The sequence below is a fragment of the Filicampus tigris genome, chromosome 6 (genome assembly GCF_054856515.1).
Source record: "Filicampus tigris isolate MCC_2025a chromosome 6, RoL_Ftig_1.0, whole genome shotgun sequence".
Classification (NCBI taxonomy): Eukaryota; Metazoa; Chordata; class Actinopteri; order Syngnathiformes; family Syngnathidae; genus Filicampus; species Filicampus tigris.
This window is the reverse complement of record NC_141222.1, coordinates 26,510,739-26,531,298: the sequence shown is the minus strand read 5'-3', so window position 1 is coordinate 26,531,298 and position 20,560 is coordinate 26,510,739. Positions and strand designations below refer to the sequence as shown.

Here is a 20,560-nt window from a genome sequence, read left to right as displayed (position 1 = left end):
GAAAAGACCCCCTCCCTCCCCGTTTCTACCCCTACCTCCCTCCGTCCCTCCTCCATCCCTCCCAGCATCTCTGCAGCCATTGGTCGTCCTCAGGGATGTTTGTCTCTTTTTTTTTTTTTTTTTTAATGTTGTGTATGCGCACCAAATGTGGCCTGGCTTAGAGGGGCCGATGTGTGTCAAAGGGCGCGGGTGCCGGCGGATTTAAAGCGTTGAGACAAGGTGCATTGTTAGCGCGCCCGCACCGCATGTAAATAAACAGTGGCTTGCATACAAAGGGGGGTTGTTTCGGGGTTTTTGCCGTCATGGTTATGGTTTGATGTGCGAATAGCGCCTTTCAAAGCTGCGGTTACGACGTCATTACGTGGGATTTATCATGTTTTTAATCGCATTTTTCAAGTTGTGATAAAGGGGGCGACAATGCAGTTGACACAAACCACAAAAAAAAAAACAACAACAAAAAAACAGCTAAAAATGCTGTAATGTGCATGCCAAGCCACTAGTTGGTAATGTCACATTCCCACTGCAAAGTGAAGGGTGTGTTTACAATGGACTCCCGTGGTTCAGCATTCACAAACTCACATATTCACGGTATTATAGAGTCGCAAAAAAAAAAACCCTTCACATTACACACACACAGATTCCCTGTGATGTGTCAAAAAAGTCAAAACCACATTGGGACTAGTGGGGACACATAGAACAGAACACACTATTGTCAATGTATATATATATATATATACACACAGACATATGCGTGCTCCCAAAAACACGCATGCTCTGCGCATGTACATATATATACATATATACATATATATATACATATATATATACATATATATATATATATGTATATATATACGTATATATACATATATACATATACATATATACATATATTTACATATACATATATTTTTCAGGTTTTTTCAGGTTTTATGCTTTCAAAATGTTTAAATTGGAAAATTGTGTAATGAGCATGCCAGGCCACTAGTTGGTGATGTCAAATTTCCACAGCACAATAAAAGTAACCAATTTTGCACAGATATCAAGAGTTTTGCCTCACTAGTAACGTATAATTGTCTCACTAGTATGCCAATATTGTCCAACTACTACGGACAAAGTGTGTTGTGGTACCAGTACAAGGATCTTAAGATAGATATCAGTGATATGGACTAACAGCTTGAACAGCATTCCATTTGCACGCTAATGTTAGCTTACCTTGCCGCTGGGCCCTTTGTGCCATGTCTCCAATTTGCTGCAGTGCTCCCTTTTCTTCCTGCCCGCACTCCTCGTTCGAGTATGATCCATCGCCGTCACATGCGCAGAGCATGCTTTTTTTCCCTTCCATTTTCATTGAAATGGCCCCACGGTCTCTGGCAGGGAAGAATTCATACGTTTGTGACATTCACACTAATGCGGCTATTTAGCCAATTAAAGTATTACGAACTTCTCTTGAAAAGGATTAGACGACCCCCCCCTTTGTTAATGGCTTAATGTGCTTACATAATCACATTAAACTCAATGCTTGTTTCTTCTATGGTTTTCGTCACATCTGTAGGATTTCCAATGAGGGCTGTAGAGGGAAAAACACGGGTTGTTAGCCTTGACCCAATTTGTCAAATGACTGACTGAATATGAACACTTTATGTGAATTTATTAATGATTTTGCTAATGATTTCTGCAGAAGTGGCAAAAGCACCCACACTCTGTACTTACAGTAAGTAGAGGTACAGGCTATTGTAAACTAGGACTGTAAAAGCATAAGTATGGATTCTGACCGAAGTAAAAACAAAAAGTGCAGACTCTTGTCTTTACAATTATTTCTCACTCTCGCATTTGGTAAATATAATCCAGTATGTAATAGGTCTCTTGAACTACCCCCTGACATCTCCATTTTGGTCTGTTTTAATGCCGCTTCTCTCCATCCTCCACCCCTCCTCTCATGCTCTCGAAGAAGGAGCTAGTAGGCAACAATCAAAGTTAGGCTGTTACTGTAAGGATTCTGCATCAACCCACCGGGACAAGATCTGAGGAAGGCCACTTTCACATAGGCGTTGGTGTGGAGTTTTCTGCGTCTAACTGCAGCGCTTCGTTTCATGAAATTCAGTCTTGTGCCATTTTATCATTAGCATAAAATTGTAGAACATCATTTGATGTGGGAAATGTTGCCAACTCGGCAACCACTGCAGCTTTGTTATTTTGAAACGGGAATCCCACCATCTGTGATCCCTTCTCAAGGTTTATCCCATTTTTTTTTCTAAATGGGTTGTCTCTTGAGTTTTTCCCGATAAAGGGTTTTAGACCAAGCGATGCCATTGATTTTTGTGAACTGTGAGCCTATGAAGCACTCTAAGACTGTTGTGTAATTAAGGGCTACATAAATAAACTTGACAAGAATTATCTTTACTGAGAATTACTGTAAAATACCTGTTTTAATAACTTGGCGTAATGAAAAAAAAGCTTCTCATTAACTTATATAGTGCTCATACTGAGAAGGAAAAAATACTGACATGAATAAAATGTGTTCCCATAGCTTTGCTAATATCATAAATTGATTAACAAAAAAAAAGCTAAATTTGAGAATGTTGACTTTTTGAACACCAGATGATGTTTTTTTAAGCTAGTATAAAACACAACATATTCACCACAAATCATTCATTTCTTTTAACTAAAGCCATATATGGGGAACGTCTCCAAATCTGTTGCCCTCGTTGTTCATGCTACCTGTTTTACATTACTCCAAGTCCGTTGCTCCTTTTTTTTTTTTTTTTTTTTGCATTTTAAGACCCTGACATCGCAATTGCAGTTGAAGTTACTGCTCTCTATTTACATCTTTTTTTCTATTTTTTGTAACATGTCTTCGCCTGTGCAGGTTGGAAAAAAGTAATTGGCCTGTTTTGACCAAGTAAGGAGTAGAACATCCAGAGGTTTTTAAGGCAGGGAGTAAATGTAAAACTTTCGAAAAATAAAAATGCAAGGACAGATACCTGAATTAGTAACAAGGTACTTTGATACTTCCTGCCACTGGACTTCTGTTACTGATTTGGATTTGTGTGTGGTTTGTGGGCAAAGGACTCCACACTTGGGGAAATAATGATCACTAGCCTGCCTTAATTAATCCCCTGGAAGTCAGTGCTTTTTAATTTGGGTCACCTTGCTGGTTTAAAAGAAAAAAATCTTAGTCAGCTTTTTAGTGAATTGAAGCAGAAGGCCATAGGCTGTTATTTTTGAACGTCCACGCCATCTTGTCAGAGGCTCAATGCAGCTGCCCCACTACTAAATCAAGTTCCATAAAAACTCACCAAAAACCGCTGCCCTAATCACCAAATTGAAACGCGAAATGGCACCGTGTCATTAAAAGGGGGAAAGCTCGCCGCCCTTTTGTAATCCTGCCGCACATAAAAAGCGGCAAGGGCAAACCTTTTAAAGAGGAGAGCACTCCTGCTAATTAAGTCGTTGAACCCGTTGCCCTCGACAAATATGTCGCGAAACGGGACGCGGAGCAGAAAAGAATCCAGCCAATGGGAGCGCAGATTGAATCGCAGCGCAAACGAGCGGACCAATCGGGAATCGGCACCTTGGCGCTGCGTTTGACAGAACTTCCGGGAAAAGGCGTCAGCTAAGGAAAAGGCTAATTTGTCGCCGCTAGCAGCTGAATTCCGCCATTCGTCGGTGCTGTGTTCAGCGATGTAGAAGCGAGACAACCGAGTTCGCTGTTTTATTAAACAGGTAATACCTTATGTTTTTGTTCCCCGTACAAATATTTTGTATTTGTTTGTGTTTTGATTGGGGGCTGGCAGTCCAGATGCCAGCAGGATGAAAGGGATCCAGGCGCCGTTACTGTGGCAACATTCGATGGAGGGGAGAAACTCCTCCTCCTCCTCCTCCTCCTCCCCCTCTCTCTTCTCCTCCTCCACCACTCTTCAGCTCATCACACAATAGCAACAAACAATGGCACTTCACAAACAATAACGTCTAATAAAGCTACACGCGGAGGCTTGTTAGTAAATCATTCAATGTTCACTTTAGGCTTTGGCAGTGGCATTTTAAGGAACTCAAAGGAATGTAATAACACATAAGGGAAGCAAGACAAAGTAAAAGTCTTACATCTGTGTCACTGTAATATCAACATCTTTTAATGTAGCCTGCAACCAATACAAATGATTGACAGTAGAATTAAGAAAAGCTATAAAACAAGAAATCGTGGATACATTCAGGGCCAGAAAGAACCTCTGCTGGCCCAGAATCACCACCAACATTTACGACATAAATTCAAATATTTGTGCCATGAAATTGTATTCTTGATTCCCAACAGCCTATTTCTCCTCATTTTGTAGCGTTTCTTTTGGCTGCACTGCTTCCAGTATGTGGATGGGGTTTTTTTTGTTTGTTTTTTGTTGTTGTTTTTTTGGACTTAGTAGATTTCAGCCTCTGCAATGTTGCCATGTCAATCTAAAAGCTTATTTTATCTGGCCGGAACCTTCAAAATGGGTGCTACAGCTCTAGCTGTTGAGAAATGCGCTATATAAATAAAGTTGTATTGTATTGTATTGGATTGTTTTCATTGGATTGTAATCATCATGATGAACAAAGTGGTTAATTGTTTACATTCGATTTAATTGTTATTAAGCTCTACTTTTATAAAATAAAGTATTGTAGAGTGCCATTTTTACTCAGTAAAAAAAATATATATATTTTTTAGGGGGGCAACTGGAACAGATAAAGTGCGTTACCATTCCTTTCAATGAGGAGCGACCCTTCAATTTGCATTTTTAAAACGTGTAGCTACCATCGATGCTAATATAATGCGTGTACGCGTGTGTTTGTGTGTGTGTACAGGATCCATGACCCTGACACGAGGTTCCTTCGCGTACTCGAGCGGCGAAGAATACCACGGGGAATGGCGAGAAGGCAAGGAAGGCACACATTGGAATGCGCGGCACAAACGTGTCGGTTGCATGATAGCCCGGCTCAACTTCATCATCATCTTCATCATCACGGTCACACTACACGCATGATGATGAAGAAGATTCACGCATGTGTAGGTCACGTTGTTTTTTTTTTTTTTTTTTTCCCCATGTGCTGAAGCAAGCGCTTTGTGACAAGGAGGCCTGGAGGTCGAGCGGAGAGTCATGTCATGTCATGTATGGTTACAAGAACACACCAGATCACTCAGTCAGCATGTACTACTCCCCGCTGCACTGCACTCTGCACTGTCTGACTGTGCAGTTGGGTGGTTTTGCGTAGCCCGTTTCACACTGCTTCCCAAAAATTTGTCAAATCAAAGCAAGTCTATTTTGGTACTATTTACCAAAAAAGGCGAACCGTTGACGCATCATTGGATGAAGTAGGCGTCAACCATGACAGCAGCGATTGGTTGTGATGTCAGTCAGTGTGTGAGAACAAGTTTTCCTTGGAGATGACGTGAAGGCATAAGCGGCGGATACGCACCATCTGCCGCACGACGGGTAATCACACCGACTCAGCCCGTATTTCTCCTCGCGGGTTTTTTGTTGTTGTTGTTGTTTGAACAGTTTGGGGCAAGGTTCAACACGCCCGCCAAGGTGCGAGGCGGCAAAGGGTGAACAAAGGGTGCTGCCGCCGCGTCAGCAAGCAAAAAGTGGCGACTGCTTTGGCTGCCGTGTTCGCTTTGTTTTCACTACACAACATTTTGTAGACAAGAACAACAAAAGCGTTGAAGCAGCTGCAAGGCAACCGTTGACGTTGAAGTCATTGTTAAAGTGATAATATTTGAGGAAAAAGTACATTTTATGAGAATAAAGACAAAAAGAAGTGACAAGAGAGAATTTATATTTTTGATTAAAAGACCATTTGTGAGTAAAGTTTTCTTTTAAAGTACAAACGAAAGTAGTTTTTGGGATGTTCATTTTTTGATAATAAAGGTGTGAATTTTATGAGATATAAGTTAAATGTTTCACAGAACTTACAAGAATAATGGCATATTTTTTCGGGAAAAAAAATTACAAATTGTTATTTTTACCCTAAAAAAATTTGAATTATCAAATGAAAATTAAATCTCTTTTTTTTTCAGGAGAAATGTAGCAATCAAACAAGAAAAATATTTGATCTTTGCACTTTGAAAAGTTGTAATATTTGCAGAGTTCAGAAGTTCTTTTCCTAGAAGAAAGTCGTCGAAAATTATGACAAAAAAGTAATAACTATGAGAATAAAGTTGCAGTTTTTTTTTTAAGGAAAAAAGGAGTATTCAGAAAGAATGAAATTGTATTTTGAGAGCAACTAGTCAAGTGGTAATTTGTGAAACTAGCCTAGTTCTGAGACTAATAAACACATTTTTCAAGAAAAAAGTGGCAGTATTATGAGTATAAAGCTGTATGTTTCTGAAAAAGAAGTAATCTCGGAAGAATAATGGGCTATTTTTTCAGGGAAAAAGTGCTAATGTAACCAAAAAGTCATATTTTTTAACTTTATTATCCTAATATATAGACTTTTTTCTTGAGAAACTACAACTTTATTCCATAAAATACTATGTTATTATTGTTTGATTACTACATTTACTATTAAAAAAAGGCGTTATTTCTTTAAGATTCTTAAGTATTTTATGGAATAAAGTTGTAGTTTCTCAAGAAAAAAGGCTATATATTAGGATAATAAAGTTAAGTAGTTCTGAGTTCACAAATAAAGTTGAAGCGTTTTGAGAAATAAAGTCGTAACATTTTGAGGAAAAAGTTGTCATCGCACGAGAGAAAAAGTCTTACAATGAGAAAATGTCATAATATTACAAAAAGAAAGGCATAATATTTCAAGAATAAAGTGCTTGGGAGATTGTTTTGACTAACAGTTGTTGTCTTTACATTTGACTTGAATTTAATCCCACTTCAAACATGAAGCATAAAATTGACATTTGTGGTGAGAGTAGTAATTCAGCCAGCAGACGCTTCATTTATTACGTGCAGTAATGACGTAACGTCATCTTCAGTAGACCATAAAATGAGATCGAGGAGCGTTGCCTCATATCCCCAAAATATTTCTACCTCCTCCCGCCTCGCTTCTCTGGTTATATGAGATGATAAAATGAATCCCTTACACGTGGAACCATATTTACTTCTGCGAACACTGCACCATGTGATGTCGGGTTGTTTTTGGGTGCCCGTCACTCGACGTTGTGCTTTGTGAGCATGTGTCTCACATCACCGATGTTTTGCGTTCAAATTCAAAGTCGCATTTGTTTTTGTAATGTGAACGTGTAGATATAAAAAAAATGGGATTTAGCAAAACATCCAAATTGAGCATCACGTCCTGCCATGTGAACGTAGCCGTAATGGCTCGGTCGAGAATTAATACTTATACTTGATAATTGTCAAGAAAAAAAAATACCTTTACGGGAATAAATACGTATTGTGGGATTAGACAAGTGATCATATTTTGAGAATACTGTAGTCCAATCTTTTTAAAGAGGAAGTCAACCCAAACATATTTTTTTCAAGAATATGTTCCCAGCAGGCCCATTAGTTGAAACACGGCATTCTGATTCATTTTGCGTTTGTGGAATATAAATTAAGCATCAAAAATGCACTCGTTTTTAGCCATATCTGGGGGCGGCCATTTTGTCTTCTGTCGACTGAAAATGACATCACAACTACTCAGGGCTCAGGTAACAACCAATCACGGCTGACCTGTTTTCTGAATCTGAGCCGTGATTGGTCGTTACCTGAGCAGTTGTGATGTCATTTTCAGTCGACAGAACTAGAACTAGTGGGCCTGCTGGGAACATATTCTTGGAAAAAAAATGTTTGGGTTGACTTCCGCTTTAAGAAGAAAGTCTTAATATTTCCAGAAAAAGCCCTAATATTATGAGAGAAAAAAGTCCTTAATTTTCCGAAAAATTGTACCTGTGAGAGATTACAAAATATTTTCCAGTGATAAAAGTAGTATATTTGTGAGGGGAAAAGAAGTCATTTTAATAGAATAAAGTTATAATTAGTCCAAGCTATCGATTTTGAATGGTATTGAGATTCACAAAAAAATGTGTGTGTGTGGTGTTGAATAATTCAGCGGGCGATCAGGTTACAGGAAGTAGGTCATCAATCATCCATGACAGCCGGAAGGCTTTTTAACGCCCACTCGCTCGTTTAGCAGCCGCAATTAGCCAGAGACGCTGACCAAAAGGATCTGAACTGCGGATTACGTTACGACTGGACGGATCAAGTCCGAGCACAGGACATTATCCGCGGATAATCTGTCACTCAAACCCACGTTCTAGCAATCCAAATAAAACACCATTTTTTTTTTTTTTTTTTTCCTGCCACACATTGTGAAGGATACCAAAATCTGTTCCAGCTCACTTAGTGCCAAATACAAACAAACAAAAACAAATGAACTTAATCTTCAAATTCAAAAACAAACTGAGCCGTCCTCGGATCGTTTTCGCACCCCGTGTATCGAAAACTGCGTCGATTCGTCTTTTGTGCAGAGATGCACACCTCTATTGGTCAGTCATTTATTTAGTCAACGAGTGGTAATGCGTAAGTCGGTCAGGCAAATTACTTAGTCAGTCAGTCAGTTAGCTAGTCAGCTAGAACATTAGGGCTGTATCCCACTGAGCGGTGAAGGTTTTGCGAGTGGCTGCGACCGTAATGAATGGTGATTTTTTCGTCAGGGTTCGTTCAAGGTCGCAAAGACGTTCGGCAGTTTTAACAATCACAAACAGTTTCCCGCGTGAACAATTGATGACAAGAAAAACTATTGGCAAACGTCTTTGCGGCCATTTGTTACTTACTAGGTTGGACTCGGTTAGTCAGTTTGCTAGACTGACCCCTAATCGTGAATTTACCAAAAAGAGTCCCGATTGGAAGCACGCAGTTTGGACGGATAATACTTAGTGGCGAAAATCTTGATTATTTGTCATTTTCTTGTAAAACAACACAGTGTTGGTAGCCCCCATACCCCACCCCGGGAAAGTGGCTCCTGGTTTGTTTTAAAGCCACCATTAGCCACAAAATACTTATACTGGCGTTCCGTTTGCATACCCGCACTTGGATGTGTGATGTATGTATATATATTCACGTATGGATGTGTGAGAAGAGCAAAGAGATCTGGACTTAGTTTGTCCAAATCTCTGGTCCAAATCGCCCGCTGAGATTAAAGAGCGAAGCGCACTCTTTTGACAGATGGAGCGTTAATTTACTTCGCCATTAGCAAACTGGCTGGCTGCTATAAAGCTGCCGACAACCCTGACAACCTCCCCCTTCCGTAACAAACCCTCCCACCCCCCCGTCAGCCACCTTCCCTATCCGCCCCCTAAACGCCACTAAATCACATTCCTCACTCGGAACTCCTGCGAGGAACCTGCAGCCACTTATCGGCCTGGCTTGCTAACGAGAAGTGCTCGTTGCTCTCATGCCCCCGCTGGGAATATTCAAATATGAAATGAAACCGTGGATCTCAGAATATTCAGATGACGGAGTTGGGGGGGGGAAAAAAAAAAAAAACTCACGAGCTGGCTTTCTTCTCGCGCTCCGTCCTTCATCACACGCCATCCAGTCCCGCATTGATCTGAACACCAAAAAAAGAAACACGTTAAAACCATCGTACCTCCTTTTTACATCTTTGACGCTATACTCCGCCCACGTTCAATCATCAAAACTCAAAAGAGTACCTGCGTCTAATTGGGGATTATTTTTGATGAATTCCCTAATTGGAGTTTGTGTAACCTCCTGACTGATTAAATGATTGATAAACTGACTAACTAACTACCTTGAATGGCCTGCTTATAAATAACTACCTACCAAGTGACTGACTGACTAACCTACTAACTTCCAAGTTGAGTGATTGACAAACAGACTGACTACCTCTAACCGACTAAGTAACTCATTATTAAACTAAGAGACTGTCTGACTAACGAACCGGCCAACTGACTGACGAACTAACTTACAAACTGACTAAGGAACCAACTAGCTGACTAAAGATTTAATTGACTGACTGATGAACAAATGAATTGATTGGCCAACCAATATAAGTAACCTACAAGCTAACCGACTAACGGACGCATAATTTAGCGTCGCCCATTTGTCTGATCATTTTCGACGTCCCTGTGAATGAGGGGATGCGAGAGCACGTTTTGATTGCCATAGTCAGGAATATTCTCAAAACCAGTACCGCATGTTGCCGTTTGTGTTTTTGTCTTTGGTGTCACTCAGCCGTGACGTGTTACGACAAAAGCTCGCGTTAGCCTAGCTGGAGCGCACACGCGCGGGACGTGACAAAGTGGTTTTGTCAGTAGCGCACCGCGGGGACGTCATCCAGGACAGCTCGGAGACCGCCGTGACAGGAGGTGTCACTCTGACGGGATTTCACTGCTCAAATAAGGCAGACAAATAAAAACAAAACAAAAAAATAAAAAATACAATTCATCTTTGCTCAAGAGAAGAAGGTGTCGCCGTGTTTATTAGCGTTTATGAAACACGCTTCTAAAAATAAATCCCAGCGATGTCAGAAAGAAAAGACTGTCTTGATCATCCACGTTGCGTCGACTTTCATTGCCATTTGTGCACTCTCTATTTTCATTTTTCCTTTCTCGACTCTTTTCTTGTGTTTCTTTTCATCTCTGTGGAGCTTTTTACAGTTGAGTGGAATCCGAACGAATTTTAAATCCAGCCACTGAAGCACAATTTCTCTTAGCAACACAGAATTTGGTAGACATGTCTATCGTGAGTAAACCCACTAAAAATCTGCCATGTTTGAGAAGACCATTTTGGCTTGAAATTGACTTTTTAGGCACATTAGCATGGCAGCTAAATTTGACGAGTCATTGTGAAAATTTTGAAAATTGAACAAAAAAATAAATGAATAAAATGAAAAAAAAAGAAAATTTTGCTTTGGTTTGGTAGTTTTGTTTTAGAGAATTTAGCCCCTGAAGCCAATTTGACTTGGAAACATGAACATTAGTAGATATATATCATGAATAGACCCACAAAAAAGTCTGAAGAAACTATGCTTGAAAAGATACAGGAAGTCAGCCATTTTGGTTTGAAGTGGACATTTTAAGCTACTTTTTTTAGTTTAAAGACAAACTCCTCCGAGAGATTTTGTCTGATTGCTACCAAATATAAACGGCATAATTGGACTGATAACGCAAAATTGTGAAATGTTTGACTTTTGGACATTGCATGTGGGCAGCGCGTAGCAGCAACATTTGATGAATATACGACATTCTGGTGAAAATGTTCATTTGTTTGTGTTTTTTTAAATTTTTTTAAATTAAATTCAGCCCCCACAGTTAGATTCACTTAGTTACATGAAATTTCGTATACATGTGTCAGGAGTAGACCCACGAAAATGTCAGCCTGAAAAAAAACACAGGAGGTTATCCATTTTTATTTAAAGTGGCTATTTTAGGCTCACTTTGGACATTTGTCAAGCGGTACTTCAATTTTGAAATATTTGAGTTCAGGAGTTTATCCTGGTTCTGTATATTATTGTTGTTTGTTTTTTTTCTTTTATTGGAATTCATCTCCTGAAGCCAGTTTCCTTTATCAAGATGATATTTGTCGGCATGTCTATCATGAGTAGAACCATGTATACATGCAATAAATGTCCAAAATATTTCTTATCGCAGGTCTACGTCACGGCCGCGGCCAGCTGACTTTCAGCGACGGAACGTGCTACACGGGCCAGTTTGAGAACGGACTCTTCAACGGCTGCGGCGTGCTGGTCTTTGCCGACGGTTCCAGGTCTGCCTTTGACGCCTCCTGCCTGTCATGAGAAGAATCCTTTCTGGATATCGGTCATTGAATGTCAAATGTTTTCCGGTGCTGTTCAGGTATGAAGGAGAGTTCGTGCAGGGGAAGTTCCAGGGCGCCGGCGTCTTTACGCGCTTTGACGGGATGACATTCGAGGGTGACTTTAGGAGCGGATGTGTGAAAGGATCCGGTAAGATGAGCCCCTTTCACACTGCTTTTTCCCCGTTATCGCTGTCTTGCGCAAAATGTACTAGAATAGTGGGTAAAGTTGACCAAGAAACTTTTGGGGTTTCAGCGAGGTGTAAAAGGAGCCCAATTAATCCCATTAACATTAGCCATCTAAGATGTCTTTTTCCTGGCTTGCTGTTCTGTGTTTGAAATAAATTGGGGTTGAAGTTAGCCGGCAAACTTTCCAGTTTCTGAGGTACTATACAAGACATAATATTTCTTGACCCTTTTACACTGTCCGTCAAAGTCATCTTTTGCCTAGCTCGCTGTCCTGTGAGTAAGGAACTGGAAACGGGGGTTAAATTTGACCTCCTGTTTCAGAAGCGTAACATGGGTCTCTTTCACACAGGCCGTCAAAACCGTAATTTTCCAGTGTGTAAGGTACCATAATGAGGGGTTGAACTTGACTGCTGCTGAAAGCCTAAAAGGAACACGGATATTTTGTCAAAGTAGGTGTGTGTTTTTTTTTTTTTTTTTTTTTTAGGAGTGGCCAAATGTGGAGTCCTAAATGTTGTCTTGGAGTTAAACATTAACGCTGTGTTTGGCTAACATTTAACAGAAACGCTGCACCGTTGACTCAAGTCCAAGTCAGGCCTTGGTATGATGCCACACTCATCACACGTTCCCTACAGCTGTCAATTATCAGCTTGAAAAGCAAAACAAAAACATTTCAAAAATATATGTTTAAGAAAAAAAAAAGATACATTTAAAAAAATATTTTGAACCAGAGCTGATCCAGATTGCAATGTAAACGTGAGATCCGGTCCTTATATCCGTCACTGACGGGCGTCCGTTTTGCTGACGGTTGACGAATGACGGGTGAAAGTTTAGTCGGAATCGCAGACGGAAGCCCGTCTAAAATTAGAGGCCGACCGGCGTACGGGTACTATTTTTTTCCCCCCCGGAAAAAAAGGTGAATGACGGACGACGGAAGGGTACCCATGCTGCTGACGGATGACGAATGACGGACGCTCAATTTGTAGTCAAATGCACTGCTCTGGCAAACGATCAAACAGTGCTCACTTGGTGTGGATTTTGTATTTTTATACTCCAAAGTAATGATTATGATTGTTGAATGGAAAAATGTGTTGTGTTCATTTAGAGTATTTGTTTCAATGCTGTATTTCGTTCTCTTGCATCAGAAGAAATTCGGAATCTGGATTCACTTGGATCTCAAGGCTCAAGTTGTATTAGCTCGACGGCTGAAAGTTTAAAAAAAAAAAAAAAAAAAATGTCTTTCAACAGCAATATAGCAAAAGGAATACCGTGCAGCTTGTTGACTGGAAGTGGTTCAAACGTGGTTTTAAATTGTGTGCGTGCATCCCAGGACTGTTGACGTTTGTGGACGGTGGCGGCGGCGGCCATGAGGGCGTCTTTGACAGCAGCCAGTTGACGCGGCGGGAGAGCAGCCAGGTGGCGGTCCAGAGGGCTCAGGCAGCCGCCGCCACGGCCCGCGCCCTGGCCATGTGACCACCGCCACAGTCGATTCCCCCCTCGTCTGTTGCCACGGCGACCGCCTCCTGACGTAACCCTTCGATGTCACTTTCTTTCTCTGTGAGGTTTTTTGTTGAGCGTCACTGATTCTGGATCAGTCAGACGCCTACACAGCGGTGCTACATACACGCTTCGCGCTCAGCTGACCTGAGACCAGCCAACAACTCAAAAGTGCATTCCGACGTGCTTTTCAAAAACCGCAGCGTCTCCGAAACAAACTGCGTTTACATCCGACCGAAACACTGCGGCTACGTTGACCGATTTAATAGGTAAACACTGTGACTCGGTTGCCATGGTTGCAACACTGCGCAGGTTTAAATTTACTGTAAATTAATTACATTTTGCTAGAATGTTTGACACGAACGATGGCTTGTGCTTGCTGCAACAGGTTTTGCATTTAACTCTCATAAAGGGGTTGTGGGCACTCCACTACTTGTTTACTAATGCAGCGCACAAAGCCACTTTGACTTATATAAAAAATATATATATATATTTAAAAATCAGAAAAAATTTTCAAAATCAGAAAATTTGAACCTAACAGATTTTCATTTGAATGAAACTTGGCGTACTCGTTGATAGTGATGGCAAAACACCAAATCTCAAATTTGAGGTCAATCGGAGCATCGGGGCTTGCGAGCCGCACATTGGGACCCGCGACTAGCCGAGAAATGCTATTGCTAACGCACGTCTGCTGTCGACCTCCAAACCACCAAAGCCGACCTCTCATTGGTGCTTCTGAAGCAGCAAGTCCAGGGGAGCTTCTCACCTTCCTGTTCCGACTCACCCGATCACGCAGTGCCCTTTCACCGCTCGGTGTGATCCCAGACCAGCCGCCGCCAATTACCTCCGTCTCACTCCGTGCCAACCGCACAGTGCCGGCCGGCCGCTGCTGGCCCCGGATCAGTGACTCACAAAATACGCATACGTATGTCTTCTATGAACACTTCGAGTCGGCGCTTCGCATTGAGTAGTGCTACCTTGACTTACCAGCACCTTAACTTTTTTTTATTTATTTATTTTTTTTAATTGAATGGGGCAGTTAGTAACTAAGTAATGCCCTTCCATGTGGGCAAGGAGAGCCACATCACTGAGCAATTTCAGGCTTTTTTAATTATACAGCTTCTGATGTCGCTTACTAGGCCACGCCCCTTATAGTTGCACGTCAAACACTGAGCACTTTCAGGCTTTTTTTTAAACAGCTTCTGATGTCACTTACTAGGCCACGCCCCTTATAGTTACACGTCGAACATTTCATACGGTAATTGTTTGTCTTATTTATTTTTACAGTGCAGTGCTTTTCCTTTATTGAACCGTAACAAAAAAAAAAAAAGAAGATTATTGGCATTTCAATTCATTACAGTGGGGAAAATTGATTTGTTATAAGTATCGTACGTACGTCAATGTATCACTATACTTATTTTTAATGAATGCCATATTTAGGACACATTTTGATCTTGAGCATTCACTTCTTTCAGTGTTTTGTTGTGACGCTAACGAGGCGTGTGATGAGTTCAAATGAAGTCGACGTTTGCGTGTGGGTGTAGTGCGTGTGCGTGTGTGGTGTTAAACGGCAAACAGAGTCAATTGTCAGTTATCTGTGAGCGTGTTTAATTTGGGATGCAGTTAGCATTTGTTGGGGGGGGGGGGTCAATCACACTCTTTTAATTGGCTCTGGGATCAGAGCCCTGACGACTGTTACTCTTAAACGACACTCGCGTCGGTCCACTTGTGTGTATTGTTGTCGTACGCGCGTTTGTGTGTCACACGACTGGCACTCGTCGAGGATCACAAAAGCCCTTTAAAAGCACCTTAAAGCCACTTCACAGCATACAAACAAAAGAGAATCGATGGAAGTGTGGGGGGGGGGGGTTATTCCGGATGTTTTCTGTTACGCTAGCTACACGCTTGTAGGTGCCGTCGCTCATTTTCGGGGGGAAACACGTCTGTTTTTTTGTTTTTTTTTGTCAATACCAAAACATGAATGAACGGTGAGCTAAGGCTAAATGGGAGATTAGCTAAAATAAACTTCCACTGGGCCCTTATGCTAATGTGCAGGTCCCATCACTTGAAATGTGCTTTCTTTCTCATAGGGCTACAACTAACGATTTTAATAATCTGTGGATTAATTTGTTGAATAATTGATGAATCGGATTTAAAAAAAAAAAAAAAGTTGGCATTTCTATTCCTTCATTCCAAAACAGCACATTATTGTTTTCAGATCGCCTTCAAACATCCCAAATTTGGCGTACCCCAAAGGCATGGGGGTGCGAGAACCTGCTCATGACCACTCTCAGCCTTTACTGGTCTCTTTTTTTGTTGCCGTGATGGGAAGCGTTAAAAAGTGCGTTAATTGTCAGGCACGTTGTTTTTTATCTTGTTTGGCATGTTAGCATCCGTCACCAATTTGTTCAAATACGGCAAATTAATCTGTAAAAATAAATTCAAGATTTTTTTTTTACACCCTATTTCTTTAAAAAGAACGATTGTCATTTAAGATAACTATTCATACATCACCACAATAAAAAAAAAAAAAAATCAGGCTGTGTGCGTTGCTTTGAATAGGATTGCAAACAGAACTTAGTTTAAATCTGTAATATTTATTTAACAAATATTTGTCAATACAGAGTGCTTCCCAAATGCTCGACGGTCCTTTGAGCTTAAAACAAATTCTAATCTTTTATGTACTTCAGATGTCTTCTGTGTATTTTGACGTTTAAAAAATGTTGACTAAAATCAAACATCCATCCACGTGTTTGCCAAATGTAAAAATATGTTGGACAACCTTGAGAGTCCACCGTGTGCCTGAAAAAAATTCTTGGAATCCTTTAATCACTGCCGCACTCTTTACATACTTTTAGCGTTATGTCATTCAAAAAGGACTTTTCATGAATAGAATCGACAGTGGCGAAGAGGACTTCCGAGTGGTAAATGTAAAGACACGGAATAAGAGATTAGAATTGTAAGAAAGATGCTGGAATGAGAAATGTTGTTCAAATTTAAAAGGTAAGTCCTCTTAAAAAAAAACAAAAAAAATGAAAAGACTTCCTTGGGGCAAAAGTCAAAAGTCTTTCGGATCAAATATTAACTTTTGTCAAGGTTTCACTCTGAGGCACTTGTAACGTCCTGGTGGCTTCACAAAAGTGCACTCATACTGTAGATAGAAAAGATGGATGGTGTTAAGATTAACATTAAAGGCGGTTTTAGGTCCAAGTTGGACAATGTTCAAAGGCGTGTTCGTTCTGCATTTATTTGGACTAAATGTACTTTAATTGCACTTTTTATCATACGTAATGACTTGCATTCACATCACAATATCACTTTGTGTGCAATTAAAATGTGTAAAACTGCTGAACATGTACTATCACATTTTGTCTGCTTTTTTCTTTGTCTTTTTTTTTCTATTTGAAAATGTGATTTTTTTTTATGATAAAATGTTTTTGGGGGTTTTTTGTTTTTTTTCAGTCAAAGTCAAAATACAGTGTAAATAAAAGAAAATACCAGACATTGGTTAAAATACAAATTACTTGTAAATCTTCATCAGTAATTAATTCTCAGGTTTTTTTTGGGAGGGGGGGTTGTTTATAAGTGTTTATAAGTAAATAAGTTTGGCTTGTGACTTGTGAGGGTCAGTCAAAATGGCCTCACAAACAAATGTGTAAAAAAAGTAGTAATCTTTCGACAACATTTTTTTTGTATTAATTGTATTTTATCATTTTTTTAAAGTTGTATAAAATATACAACTAGAGAGGCTGTTTGACTTTTTTCACCTGTGAAAATCTGTCAAAATGTCCTCATAAATGTATTAAAAAAAAAAAAAAGTAACCTTGCAGTTGTCATCTTAGCAAAAAAATTACTTCATTTCCTAAGTGTCAAAGGCTTATCTTTTTCTACAAAAAATATATTCCGGAGAAAAAAAATGTTTTTAGGAGTCAGTCAGAATGTCGCCACAAAGACATAAAAACAAACAAAAAAAGTAGTGTGCCAAAAACTTTTTGTCATACATAAAAAAGACTCTTAAAATAATGTTTTTTTCAAAGAAATCTTACTTGAAACCAACAAACAAACAAGAAGCAATCCTACACGAATGTAATTGATTTTTAAAAAAAAATTTTTTTAAGTCATGTTTTTCAAGAAAAAACACTTGCAAAGCTGTCTTAAAGCCGCATGGAAGCAAAGTGTTTCGTTCTTTTGTGTTGCTTTGCGATGTAAAACACACGCACACACACACATTTGTGAAGAGCATATGGAGGATATTGAAGTGGGGTCACACTACCTGGCAGGTCGAGCGTTTTTGTTTTTTTGTTTTTTTTGGGGGGGGCGGCATACGGCTGTCAGAGAACGCTTTCCCTCCCCCAAGCGCCGCCACCCCTTTTCCCCCACCCTCAGCCAGTGTCACTTAAATAGCTTTAAGGTGTGTTTGGGTTGGACTTTCACCCCCTCCTCCTGCGTTTCCCCGGCAACCGTCCAGAGTTGCCTTTAATTTGTATCATCTCCATCCCGAGTGCGCCGCTTTAGCTTGGTCGCGGCACAGCCTGTTGCCATGGCGAGCTGTTTAAATATCAGCTGCACATCGGATTTGTATTCTTATTATTCCCCCAACGGATGGATCCGTGTTCGTGTGTGCGTGGGTATGTTTCTGAGTGTGTCTTTTTGTGTGCTGGTGTTCGCAAGGTTCGAATTTAAAAATACAAATATTGCGGAGCAGTTTTGCTATTATATTGACTTAATTTGAGGACAACTTTCTAATTTTGAGGTCAATTTTTTGGGCAGATTAAAGAGGAAGTCAAGTCATTTTTGGGTTTTTATAACAATAATTGATTAATATTGCGTTTGTGGAATATGAATGAAGCAGAAAAATCCGCAAACAAATCCGGCCATTTTGCAAACGTTTTTGCTTGCGAACATCACGTGACCGAACCCACAAAGCAGGTGAGCCATAATTGGTGCTCTTAGGCATCGTGAGGTAATTTCCAGTCAACAAGAAGTGGCAAAATGGCCGCCCCATGAGATGGATTGAAACAGGTGGATTTTGCTGCCTCATTCCTATTCCACAAATGCGACATTAATCAAAATGTCGTGTTTAGACGAGTGGGGCTGCATAGAACGTAAAGAACATTTTTGAGTTGATTTCCTCCTTAAGCGTATAGGCCACTCCTCCCGGCTGACGTAGCGCACCGTAATTCATTTACGGTTTCTGCTTATAGTAAGCATAACTTTCTCTCTTGGAGTCCGGATGCTTCTTTATTTGCCTGCTGGCTGTGAAACTCAAATCACCCAAGCACTCAGTTCCGATTACATGCCAATCTTAGGTTAGCTTAGCAATTAGCACGGCTTCTCCATCTCCCGTGAGAACGACACATATCAGAAGTGTAGTTTATTCGCCACCGCGGACGCGACGATCGCTAGGCGCCTGCGCGACGTACTTAAGCACGGCAGCCGTTGCTCGCTAGCCTCGACCTCTGACTACCTAAAAAAAAATTTTTTTTAATAAAAAAACCTAAATATCTTTCTCAGTCTTGCTATTGAATGTGAGTTGATGAGGCGCAAAATGCTGATTTTGACTCGCAAGGCGCGGCTTATTTCTAGCCTTGGTGTGCCTACGTGTGTGTGCGTGTGTGCTGTGTTTCTCGCGTGTCTGTGCGTGTGTTGGTTACACGTTTCATTTTTATTACATCTTATCAGCATGCGCGTGAGCACGTCCTCTCCAAACAGGGGGGAAAAAAAAAATCTTTTGGGAAGCTTCCCTGATAAGATGACACACAAAAGGCTTACTCCACACCTCTCTTTACTCCCTCCCTCGTTTTTACGGAAGAAGCATAAAAATAGGCGCGTCCTCCCCGTGGAGACGGATTAACAAAATGGAGAATGAAAAAGAAGAAAAAGACATTCGGGACTAAGGGAGCGTCTCTTTTGTAGACGCACTCGAATACACAAGACGCACACACGTTTATACACAAGACATACGCACAGAGAGGTACACAAACATTCATACGCAAACACATGCGCACACGTATATCTTATATATGAGGACCATTAGCCAAAATGTCCTCTTGATAAAGCTGAAATGCTAAATTTGGCCATGTCAAGACACGAGTACAATAAACACACATAATTAAACACGCACACATTTGTTGTTGTGAGGATCAGTTAAAAGGTCATCACAAAGATACCTAAAAAAGAAAAAGAGAGAGAACATCAATTTTGAAGAAGAAAAAAAAGAACGTTTCGAAAGCTGTATTGTCACGCTTTAGCTCTGAGGATTATTTAAAATGAACTCGCAAGAAAAATTAAAAAGTACTAATATTAAGAGAATGTGATTTTTTTTTAAAGGTATTTTTATTCCAGAAACGCTGTATTCGTCTGAGGAAAAGGTTTTGTTCAAAATTACCACACAAAGAAACATTTTTAAAGAAAATAATTTTACAAGAATGTAATTTTTCAAGGAACGAAAAAAGATTTTCTTCACGCACAAAAATGTGGGGAAAAAGTTATCTTACGAGAATATAATTATGTGAAAGACTTATGTCAAGAATTTTTTTTAAAAATGTCAGAAAATCTGTATTTATCGGGGTAAAAAATTCAAAAGTTTGTTCTCGAAAAGATGTATTTGTCAGAGTTGCCTTTATAGTGAGAATCCATCAAAATATTCTCACAAAGAAAAAGTTTGCCAAAAATTTTTGGGCAATTTCGTCTTTCAAGAAAAAAAAAAGCTGTATTTGTCAGGAAAAAAAAGGCTATTTGGAGAATAAATCGAAATGTCCTCACAAAGCGAATGTAAAAAAAAAAAAAAAAAATCTTGTGAAAATGTCATTTTTGCTCGAGTCTTAATTTTCAAGAAAAATCTTTGAAGGTGTGCCAAAATAAGCTGTATTTGTCGGTGGTGAGGATGACTCCAAATTTCCTCACATAGAGAAACGTCCCCACGGCAAAAACTGAATGCCAAGTTTAGCCACACAAACTTAGAAAGACAAGAGAAAGACGCACACACACACGGCATTGATTCCCCAGATGAAAGACACACACGCAAAACACACACTTCCACACAAGGAGCTCATTGTAGCATTTTTCTTGTGGGATCAGTCAAAATGTCCCTGCGGTAAAGTGCTTCTTTTTCTAATAAC

The 20,560-nt window shown here is 40.0% G+C and overlaps 1 protein-coding gene across 1 annotated transcript; it reads left to right on the top strand.

The window, feature by feature from the left end:
- Positions 1–3,591: 3,591 nt before the first annotated feature.
- LOC147146514 (uncharacterized) lies at positions 3,592–14,789 on the top strand. Its single transcript, XM_086033054.1, has 5 exons — positions 3,592–3,726; positions 4,837–4,908; positions 11,594–11,708; positions 11,798–11,907; positions 13,273–14,789. The coding sequence occupies exons 2-5, from the start codon at positions 4,842–4,844 to the stop codon at positions 13,413–13,415; spliced, it is 435 nt and encodes a 144-aa protein (XP_085889180.1). The 5' UTR covers positions 3,592–3,726; positions 4,837–4,841; the 3' UTR covers positions 13,416–14,789.
- The last annotated feature ends 5,771 nt before the right edge of the window (positions 14,790–20,560 follow it).